Raw genomic sequence first — 12,006 nt, 5'->3', positions numbered from 1 at the left:
CCTTTCATGGTTATTTTGCATTGCTATAATTATTATTCCAAGACTAGGACATCATTGTCTCATCCTGTACATATATTATTGTATTTCCTCCTCTGAGGGCTGCTACAGATGGGATGTATAGGGCACAACCAATCTAACCTTAGTTATCTGAAAGTTAGTGATATATGAGGAAGAGGAGACAGCTGGATTCCACACCCTGGTCAATGGAAAGAGACACCAGTAGAGAGACATGCCATGCCATGCCATGCCATGCCATGCCATGCCATGCCATGCCATGCCATGCCATGCCATGCCATGCCATGCCATGCCGTGCCATGGATGCCATGCCGTGCCATGGATGCCATGCCATGCCATGCCATGCCATGCTGTGCCATGGATGCCATGCCATGCCATGCCATGCCATGCCGTGCCGTGCCCTGCCGTGCCGTCCCGTCCCATCCCGTCCCGTCCCATCCCGTCCTTTATTGGTATCTGAGGAGGACCAGACACATTATTCATAACCCTCTGCAGGTGCCTGTCCCTTTCTGTTGACCATAGAAAGAGGGCAGATAACTTAGTTTTGAAGAATTAACTTCCTGTTTCTTAACTGAGGAGAAACAAGTCTCAGTGCTTTTCTATCTGTTGGAAAAGGGAGCTGAATGATACTGAGGGACTCTCTCAAAGGCTCCAGGTCCTCCATTTCAGCCACCTGTGATTAGAAGGAGGTTGGATCCTGAGTGTGGAGGATGTGCAGAGCTCTGGCTACAGCACTTACAGGTGGTCAACCTTTCTTCTAGATATATAAAAATAAGGACAGTTTGCAACATCTCTCACATAACTGTCAGGTTCCACCCCTCCTGTACTGCAAACAGATAGTTGGTCACTCGACCATTATCTGTATCTGTTCATCTGGGGATAACTGTGCAATGCAACACAGGCTGTTCTCTGGGAGATATTATTAGGATGTTGGGAGGAAAGAAGGGAGTCAGACCAATTTTACAGCAGTAGGGTCAGGCAGGGGAGAAAATTCTTCCTTCATGATTCTGCTTCTTTTTACCATACTCCTATATTCCTTGGACATGCTTATCACCACTGCAGAGTCATCTTGATCTTTACTTTTAACAAAATCTCCCTCTCCAGTAATGAGTCGAAGATGAGGTTGTGGTTCTCAGACTCTAACAATATTGGCTTGCTCAAATAAGCTCTATCCCATTTTCAGAAAAGATTCCCACAATAACAATCTGATCTTTAATTCACCATTAAATTCATTTTTCAAAACATGGTATCATTGCCCCTAAGGGCTGACTCACTTTGTATTAAGTTCCTTACCAGAAAAAGTAATGTAATGCTGCAGGTAGTCTTGCACTCGTTAGTACAACTGTGCTCATTAATATCAATCTGACATTAAACGATTTCCTGTTTTATGTCAATCGAAAATAATTGATTCTGTGTGCTAAGCAGCACTTTATGTCAATTACTGCTCATGCCACCATGCACCATAAGCAGATTTTCAATTAACTCAGCTATATAATTTTCTATTTTCAGGTTGGTTGCAGGGTTTGAATGTGCAACCACTACTGAGTGAAAAACAATACTCTGGGCAGACCTGAACCACAACTCAAAGTTTAGCAGCAACAAAGAGTGCCTGTAAATTACTAGGTTTACATGCAGTTTGAGTAAGTTTAGCATCTTCTCAGGAGGTTTCAGATACTGCTGAACACAGACATGCAAATAAAGGTGATGTACTTCAACATGTAGCTTATGATGGGGTCTTTTTCCTGCAAGTTCAGCACAAAGCAGTAAAATCCATGTATCAAACATGTGATGTATTTATCGTAGTGTCATCCTTGCATGTTCTGTGTAACACTGCTTTTGTAATGAGATACTTCAGCAACTCTGATGTAAAATCTAACATTTATGCTTTCATCAACATCTATGCTTTCTCAGGCCATTCTACTAGTCACTGTTCCAGAAGCCCATTCCAAACTGACATTGTTTTTCAAGTTCTCCAAAATGTTCTCCAGCTATCTCTCTTCTTTCGTACACACCTTTCACCATCATCCCACACACAGTGCCACAGCTTTTTGCTGTTGGGGAAGAAAATAGTGTCTGTCTAATTTTTGCACAGCAGCACGAAGACGCATCACTCAAACTAGGACCCTTCTGTGACACCATAAGTAAATCCTTATCATTAGGCTGAGATCCCAGTGCAGTCTGAACCACCTCTCCTAATCCTTCAACTTCACGATCCATTTCCTTTCAGCTCATATTGATAGTCAATCTACAAGATGCTCAGGCATACCTACAGACAGTATTTTGCTGTAAGCAATCCTGCAGGGGAACTCATTATTAAAAAAAACAACCAACAAAAACAAACAAACAAACAAAAAAAAACCCAACCAAAACAAATAATCAAAAACAACAAAAAAAAGCAACCACACCACACCATGCCACACCATGCCCCCCCGACCAAAATTAAAAAACCCACCAGAATTTGTCTGTCAGAGGAAGCTAAGAGTGATAATGTTCAGTGGAGTAAAGTTTTGGGTTGGGGACACCCTTGGTCCTTGATGTTGACCTTAAAAGGTTACAGCTGAGGAAAGGACTGAAAAAAAATTCTTTAACAGTTACTGTGCTTGACTCACACGCCATTTTAGAAGCAAAGCTGACATGAAGCATCATTGTGATGCACCTTATCATCTCACATCAATGAGTTTCGGCATTTCTGCTTTGCTTTGCTATGAAAAAACTGTAAAGACAGCATGATGTGTCCTTCCTTGGAGTTTGCACAGCAGAGCTGAAATGCTGGGTATTGCAGACCTCAGACTACCAAAGCAGCACTGACAGCAGAAATACATCCCTGCTCCTTGCTGCTGTTCATTTGTCAATGTTCAGCCATTTACATCTTAAAGTAGAATCCAGCTAAGAAATATGAAACTAGCTTCTATAGAAGTGTTGACCATATTCCTTTCCACGTTCTGTGTCCACTTCTCCATCACTACTGAAAATCATTATTGAGTAAAAATACTAAAATTTGCATCAGGGTCATGGAAGGAGTTCCTTCCCTCCAAATAAATGAAAAATATGTGTATGCGAACACACACTTTAAAATTAAGGACATAAAAGATGCTCTAGAAATCTGCTTTTGTCAGATTAAAAAATACCTTTATCATATCTCATCTGTCCATTATTTAATTTGTGTACTTTTCAAGGTGATGTACATTGTAAAAACATTCCAGGGACGCTAACAAAACTCAGACTTTGTGCTGGCTGAAACTCCACTCCATATTCCAAGCTTTTTTCCCAATGGAGGATAGATTTACTTATCTTGAAATTTGGCTTTGCTAAGCTCAGTAGATACCATCCTTGTCCATAGCAGAAGTTGCATAATGCCCAAGGGGTTCAACATAAATAACATCTAATGTTACTTATTCTGGAGAAAGTGTTTCTTCCTTCCTGGCTCTCATGAAACTAGTTCTGTTCTCAAGGTGACAAAATTAGTATATGGCTTTGGGTAACAAAGATCCTACTGGCAAAAAGACACTCTGCTTGGCTTCCTGCAAGCTTGACATCTCCTTTCTTCTGTGCATGCATGCCATTTCATCTCCCAAGGAGCTCACAGACAGAGCAAGCGCAGCCTGAAAATCTGATGTGCACATTTTCAGTTTTTCAGAACATCCTCTCAAACTTCAAACTCAAGCAGAGGTGCAGCATTTCTTATGGGCTTTAATGGAGTTGGGGATTAACCTTCTTTCCCTTTCGCTGTTGTTTTTGTTTGCAGTTACTGTGGTGCTGTTCGCAGCGCTGAGACGGCAGCGGAAAAAAGAGCCTTTGATAATTTCCAAAGAAGACATCAGAGACAACATTGTCAGTTATAACGATGAAGGTGGTGGAGAGGAAGACACCCAGGCATTTGATATTGGCACGCTGAGGAATCCCGAAGCCATAGATGATAATAAATTACGCAGAGACATTGTGCCGGAAACACTTTTCATGCCGCGGCGGACTGCAACAGCACGAGATAACACGGATGTCAGAGATTTTATTAACCAAAGGTTAAAGGAAAATGATACAGATCCAACAGCACCCCCGTATGACTCATTAGCAACCTACGCGTACGAAGGTAATGGTTCTGTGGCCGAGTCCCTCAGCTCCTTGGAGTCGGTGACTACAGACGGAGATCAGGACTACGATTACCTCAGTGACTGGGGACCTCGGTTTAAAAAGCTGGCAGATATGTATGGCTCAATGGACAGTGACAAAGACTCTTAATATGTTGTCTTTTTTTTTTTTCTCTTTGTTTTCTCTTCCTCATTCCCAGAAACAGCATCAGGATATGTGAAGTGGCTATTTCTTTCTGTTTCTCCACAGCTGTTTGAAAGGGTTCTCTGTTCTACGCATTTGAATTGTCTAATGACTGCAGTCTGTGTGGGTTAGCCATCAGAAAACTTTCTCTAGTATCATTTTATGAGCTTCCAAGAGGCAAAATCCTTATTTTTTGAGTGCATCCAGTTTACCAAGCCAATCTTACAGGCACAGCAGTAGTGGAGGAAAAAAAATGGATCAGATTGGGAGCAATATTTTAACTTGTTCTGCTTATATTGTAAATTGGAGTATATTACTGTTTAAGCTCACTTGCTTTTTACTTGTATTCAGACTATTCAGCTCAGACGGCTGCTCTGTCGATTGTGTATTGCACATCCCAATGTAATGAGGTACCCTAGTTTACCCTATGTATTATAGTCAAAAGTAGTGGTGATGGAATGAAGGTTTATTATACAAGTAGAGTAAGCTGAGAAAAGAACATCAAACACACATTTTACTCATGAGGAGGGTAGAGAGGCTTAATGGTCATTTAAACCTGACTGTTTCTCTAGAACTCACCATTGCCCCATTGCACTGAATCATACTAACACACACATATATATAGCTCATTGACTGCTCTGTATATATTCTTTGGACCTAGCATTGCTGGAGAGATGTGTGTGTGTGCACGTGTGTGTGGTCAGTAGCCCCAATATATAATTCTGAGATGGTTTCCCCGTTCTAACCCAGGCTTACTTTGTGATACAGGGAAAGTCATCAAATCCAGCTCCAGATTAGGTCACAACTCAGTGGAAGGAGCAGATCATAACTGTGCTTCTGTTTGCACTTTCTCAGTTAGCCTCCACCTGCACATCGGTTCAATGATGGCCACTGTCCTGGGGACATTGGAGTCAGGATGTTCATATTCAGCTACTCCTGCCTGTTCTCATGTGCAGGTGGGGAGGAGTGACCTCAAGGTGACTACCACCCTCTGGGGCAAAAGGAGCAACTGCAGAGGAGGAAAGTTCTTTTTTTTGTCCTGACCTTCTCTGGATGTCCAGGGTTGATTCCTGACTGACTCTCTGCCCAGTTCTGCTATCTGTAAAATGGGGAAATAATGCCTACCTCATCAGGACGTTGCAAGAACTATTTAAGACATTTGGAAAATGCTTTAGAAGTGGAAAACACTGGCATTCTGCCAGAGGAAATAACTTTTCATGCTTTTGGGTAGTTGTTTCCCTTTATTTTCTTCCAGACTCAAGCCCTGAATGAACAAATAAGTGAGAATTAATAGTCATTCCAGTGGCCTGAAAAGGGGGTTTATAATTATAAGTCATTTTTTTAAAATAAACCACTCAGCAAGGGTTGTTAAAGACATCACCGAAAGGTAGAATTTTAACCACAAGTTTCTCTGTGTGTGTTTATCTGCTTTGCCAAGCTAAGTAATTTTTGTCCAGGTGTGGGGTGGGAGAAGTTGCCATAATCTTGGGCCAAAACAGTTTTCTTTATAGCTTGCACACCACTCAGTATTTCAGTTGTTTTTTCAAACATGTGGTGGCTGCTCTTCAAATCCAGCCATCTAGGAGAGGCTCTCTGGAGAAAACCCTAAGGGGCTGCCATGGGGCATATCCAATTCCAGGAGTTAAACACCACCCTGTGTTCCAAAGTAGGGAACCAGCCCATGGCACTGTGCCAAGGAAAGAAGGAATTACTATCTTTAAAATACCTCATGTGTGACTATTCTCATTTATTTCATGAAACAGTATTTAATACCAGAATTAAAGGAATGATTCTATTTTCATCCTCCCCCAAATTTTAAGTGAACCATTTTGAAAATTAAACAGCTCCAATTTACTTCAGAAATAAAAAGAGATTAGTAAATAAGTTAATAAACAGAAAACTAAAAGCAATTAAAAATTAATCCCTGGAATTCATTACTCCTTCTGCGTTAAAGAGAGCAGTGAGGGTCCCAAGTATTAGACTTTGACAACCACAATGACAGAATTTTAGGTTTTGTGGACCAGCTCAAAGGGAAGAGGATGAACCAGCCATGCTGTGGCCCCAGCTGCGCAGGAGAAGACTCGCTCACAGTGAGGAGCACTGGACACCTGTGGGTGTAGAGCACAGCAGCTAATGGCTTGCAGATGCCCAGCACTATAGATTGGATGCTTTCAGAGCAGAGAAGATCAGAGTTTCCTCAGCCTCCCTGGTGGAGGCCTCTCAGAGTGTTTAAGTCCAACAGAGTGTGGTTCCCAACTCCATCACTTAGTGGAGGGCTGAGCTGTTGTACCTATCGCAATGGCATGGCTAGAGCCTTATTATGTCCTCTTCAGAGCCCTCAAGTAATTTAAGAAGCTAAATGCCTAGCTCTTCATGGCTGCCTTGAAACTTCTAGGAAGCAATCTGTCCAAAAGCTGGCTCTGGCAGACGGGAGAGACCATCTGGATTTCAGATATGCAGAGGAGCAGCAGATGCTCAGCACCAGCTGCCACAGGTCCCTCACTTCGGGCTGCTCCCCTCACACAGTCAATGGGGCCAGCACATCCCTCCAGGGGCTCTCTCCAGTGGCTTCCTAACACATCCCTCTCACTCTTCACTCTGTGGCTGCCTCCAGCAAATAGCCCCAAACTCAGAATCCAGCTGGATGCCCAAAGTGAGCCGGTGAACTGTCCACTCCCTTCCTTAGGCCTCAAGGCCTCTAAGGCTTCAGTCTGTTGGCTGGTGTGCGGAGGGGAGGGCAGGGGTGGCTGTGAAGTCACACAGCTGCTCAGCCCTGCAAGCCACCTCCAGCTCACTGGGAAGAAGGAGGTGGTGGCACTTGGATGCAGAGAGCGCTGGTGGCCTGAAGGGGCTGGGCCACCCTGCATTAGTCAATTCTTGGGTGGGATAATGAAACAGGAGGATCAGTGAACTCCTTGTAACTATTTTCCTATCTTTGTACAGTGATTTTGTCTGATTTAGTGATTGTTAGTAGCAGTCCAAGCGCAAGTTTTGAGTTGGCTTGGGGTTTTATTCCTTTTAATTCAAAGCTGGTTTTATCTTGTCCATTGAGTGACACAGTAAATAATAGAGAGTGGCTACTCGTGCCTGCTATGTAAATATATTATATATATAAAATTATGTTATGTCACCACAAATATGGTGCCGGAATAGCAAATGCATTCTTCTAAGAAAATTTGAGGGAAACTTGCATCCAAATTATTATTTATGCATCTAAGTTTTAAGGTCTATTTTTTTTTCTCCTACAAATTGCAGATTTAGCATCTCACATACAGCAAGGAGAGTTCAATTCTTTCTTTTCTTCTTGTTTGGCAGTACCACAAAGTGCAATTTATAAAATTAGTACTGCATTCTAAATATTGAAAGTGCCATATTGCAGTGAATACAAACCTTTGCAGTAGTATTTCTTTGCACTTTGTTGCATGGTGGTGTGCTAGATGATAGAAATGAGTATATAACAATGCTTTCACAGTGCTGCAATTGTCATTTGTAGATAACCAATTGTTGGACTATGGGCTATGAAGTTGCTTTCAAGGCTGTTTTAAGCCTCTTCTTACAACCGCACCTATTTCAGAAGAAAAATATTACTAGGAGGTTCAGCTAAGCCAGGTAAAGAGATAAAAATGCAGTTGATTTTTAATTTGGGAAAGCATCTGACCTAACAACAGGAAACATATTAAAAGATGTCAAGGAATTCAGTGGAGTCAACATGAAACAGGGATCTGGGAGTCTATGCCAGCCATGCTACTGCAGAACAATGCCATCTCTACACTTGAAATGGGATACAGTAACTATTTCACCTCAACCCCCAAGAGAATCACTTTACCCCAGAAAACTGACAGGGAGTTGTTTTGTTTTTGTGTTCACTGGGATGTTTTGGTTTGCAGAACTACTTCAGGTTAAACCCAATTCTATTCCACAGCAGCCCCAGTGTGGGGAGATACAGCAGCCCGTGCCTCCAGTGCAGCTGTGCCAGGACATCTCAGGACATCTCTCTGTGCAGACAAGCGCTTGCAAGAGCTGAGGCAGAGACTTGCAGAGAGCTCTGCACAAGGCTCTACCAGCAGTATCACAGGACTGAGATGTGTTCCCAAACCTGACATAGATGGAGTTGTGTCTAACCATGAGAAAACCAAATTGTCTGTATTTTTCAGTTATTTCCATTAAAAATGTGCTGGAAAAGACACACAGTAGAAAAACATGTCACCTGTCCCAACAGAAATATTTTCTAATTTTTCCTAAGAAACAAATATATTTTTCTGGTCTTACTTCATTCTATGGACAGGTGTTTCTTCACTGTTAAATGTGAATGGAAGAGGCAACCTTCAAATAATCCAGTTTAGGAAGTAGCAGTCATTGTAATGTAACATTACAAGTTATAGTTTTCCATTTCTCTATTAAGAAAACAAAAAAAAAATCCCACAAAACCAAGAAAATTAACATCTGCAGTACCACAAAAAACCAGAACAGTCATAGAGAAGTATAGCAGAGAGAAATGGCTTTCGAAATGTGTATCTACCAATGTACACTTTCAAAACCAGAATTATCCATGCTGAGCAGAACCAGGAGTGGATTTCTAACACTTTCAGATTTACTGACATGCCACAGGGAGATCTGCATGGAAAGGGAGAAAGAAATCTTTTTTAGGCCAAGCAACTTTAATCCAGGCCATTTCCATGTAGCTCTTTTGGAGAGAAAGGCACGTGTTAAATTTCTGCAGCAGAACTATCTTGATGGTCTTCTGCAGGGTGAATTTCTGACAGTGGTTCTGAGTAGGTAACTCTTTACAACCACCACTGCGTAAGGTCTACCTGCCACCATCTCTTAGAAAGGTCGCTCCATGTTTCCTTTGGCTATGAGAAGTATTGAAGTGTTTCAGAAGACCACTGTCCCAACTGGATGCTGCTATCCCCTGCCTATTTGCATTTCAATTAACTCTGCAGTCTGAGCTTCCTCACCCAAGGAGAGCTGACAAAGTAACAGTCATTATGCTACTTCCAGTGAGTATGAACTATGTCATAAGCTGTGAAAGGCAGGATTTTTCCAACCCATATACACCTGTGAAACAGCAGCCTTGTCCAATAAATGTCAAAGCCACAATATTTTCTGCTTTCACTTCAGTCTTTAGAAAGAGTTCTTTTCCCAGAGATTGTTTCTGTACTTAAAGAGGAACAAAAGCATATTTAATGTCTACAGAGTCATGCGTTGCTCCAGAAAGAGAGAAAAACACAGAACTTCATCACAATGCTTTAATACCAGTCTCTGCCCTCAGCAGTTTTATTTAAGCCAGCTGAAACAATCTTGATCCTGCCCATCATTTTGCAATATTACACTTTTGAGCCCAGACCTGTGTTTGTCATCCACTAAAACAGTTTTCTCAACAGTTCATAAAATTCAGTGGTAGGTATCCAAAAGCTGTGGCTGGGGTTATAGGAAGTACGAGTGTCAGAGAGCTGAGCATTTCAGGAAGAAGAACAGGAGGTGAATTGCATGGGGGGTGAGGGGAGGTAGTCAGTCACACGCAAGGCAGGCCCATGGCACTTAAAAACCACAAAGCTATCATCTTGTGTGTAGAGTTACTGGATTTCAAAGCAGTTTTTACAGAACCTGCCCTTACCTTTTTTCTTCATGTATCTTTTGCTTACTTTAAAAATAAATTTTAAAAGGAAAAAGAAAGAAAAAAATTAAAAGGAGATGCTATGTTTAAATTTCTCCTACCACAAAGTCGATTTGACAAAAGGCGTAAGTCCAGCATATAGAGAAATCCTTTCCATCCCCATGGGCTTCTGACTTTTCCTATGAGACTGCACTATTTATGTAAATATACTTGGAGACACTTTCTATAAGCTTTTAGTTTTCTATGATCTATTATTTTAGCATTTATTAAAGATACAAACTTATAGAACTATTAAGCATTCAGGTGAACACAACAAAGAAGGAACACTGCAAACACAAAATGGTTCTGGATTTTGACACAAAAAAAAAACTCTTCAGAATCACTGTACCGTTTTAATTCTGTGATCTCTTTCATTGCTTTGAAAAAATTAACCTTAAAAGAAAGGCCTTATAATAAATGCTATGTGCATCTTAACTGTGTTACTGAGCGAAATCAATCTGGCAAACTCCTATTACGATTTGTGATTTTTTCTAAACCCTCTAAAATAAATGCTTTTTGGTATTGATTTTTTTTTTTTTTAAATTAAAAATACTTCCAAGCATAAATTGAAAATTATGCCTCCACCTGGGAAGATTTACTCACTGGCATGCTCCAGCCACTCAGTCTCTCATGATGTCATTCCCTGGTTGTGCCAAGGGAGCCTCAGCATTGGATGGATCTGGTCATTGCTCAGCAGGCAGGGCCATTTGTGGGTAACAATTTTTTCATCCAAGAGGTTTACACCTAGAACTTCCCTGTATTGCAAAGAGACCCATGCTGGAATGATTATCTCTTCTGCAGTGTGGATGGGCAATTTGTTTTTGTCAGATGGAAAGTGTGCACTCTCTCCCTTATATTTCCTGTTCATTGTACTGGCTTCATTTTTTGGGGTTGGGGGGCAGGGGGAAATGAAATTCAAGGATTTGATGAGAAACCAATTTGAACAACAATTTCTCACAGACAGAGTGAATTTGCCTTTTTGCAAATTGATTTTTGTAACAAGTTATTTATATGATATTACTTAATAAATTGTTTTTTCTAACTTGTTTTTTTTCTAATTTTCTCAAACTATGGTATGTATTTACAACACTATCATAAATATAATCCTTTAAAAAGATTCTCCAATCACTTTAAGACAAAGGGCTAAATTGACTCAGTCTTTGAAATTCCATTCTTAAGTATCTGGCTTGCACCATGCTATAAAAGCAGCAGGATCACTATTCTGTGATCATTGAGGCCTCCCAAAAGTGGTGTAATTCCAGAAGGCATCATTTAGTGATGCTTACTACAAGGAGGATATTAGTCTATGATCACAAGCCTAATTTTGACTAGCCAAGGTTTGCCAGGAAGGCAGCAGAAGATTTGTCAAGGTAAAGCATGCAGAATGCCTTTATTTAAGCATATAAAGATCACATAATTTATAATAGCACTGTTCAGTTATTTGTCTTTCATCATGTGAGATTAGAAAAAAAATGTAGTCTCTTTGCACTTATGGAGAGTCCAAATGTCATTTGCAGTATCTTTTTACATAAGAACCACCTCCAGAGAAAATTTTTCATTTTAATACTCCCTTAATAAAAGAGCTGTTTATATCTCCAGAAATTCCATCATATTTAAAAGAAAAGGACAAAGAAAAGGGTGGGAAAGGTCACAGCAAACTAGTACTTAATCAAAAGCATTAGAACGAACCACAAAATCAAACAGTTTAGCACTCAAACCCATGTGGGGTTCATGAAAGGACTGAGTAAGTTCTGTAACAGATGATTAATCAGCCCAAATATCCACCTGCAATCTTTGGTGGAACTCCAGCAGAAAACCTCTGTATGAATAGCCAAAAAACACCGTTTTAAAAACAATAGGAGATCACAAGGATATAAATACAAAAGTCTACACAGTTTTTATTTACCTCCTTATATGCACACCAAGCCAAGGAAACTGAGCACTGCACTGAGCAGGGGGATGCACCTACTCCCTACCCACACCCTTCAGCAGGAACACACACACACACACGCACACACACGCACACACACACACACACTCTCGCAGGTGCCAGCACAGAGAGGCTG

At 41.0% G+C, this 12,006-nt stretch overlaps 1 protein-coding gene across 1 annotated transcript in view; it reads left to right on the top strand.

Annotated features, from left to right (window-relative positions):
• CDH6 (cadherin 6) overlaps window positions 1–10,930 on the top strand; it is a 103,410-nt gene extending 92,480 nt beyond the window's left edge. The window contains exon 12 of the mRNA XM_058833195.1: window positions 3,761–10,930. Within this exon, the coding sequence (XP_058689178.1) occupies window positions 3,761–4,251 (491 nt within the window). The 3' untranslated portion in view covers window positions 4,252–10,930. The remainder of the gene's footprint in view (window positions 1–3,760) is intronic.
• The last annotated feature ends 1,076 nt before the right edge of the window (window positions 10,931–12,006 follow it).

Source organism: Poecile atricapillus, chromosome 2 (genome assembly GCF_030490865.1).
Source record: "Poecile atricapillus isolate bPoeAtr1 chromosome 2, bPoeAtr1.hap1, whole genome shotgun sequence".
In the NCBI taxonomy this organism is placed as follows: domain Eukaryota; kingdom Metazoa; phylum Chordata; class Aves; order Passeriformes; family Paridae; genus Poecile; species Poecile atricapillus.
This window is presented reverse-complemented; position numbering and strand designations above follow the sequence as displayed.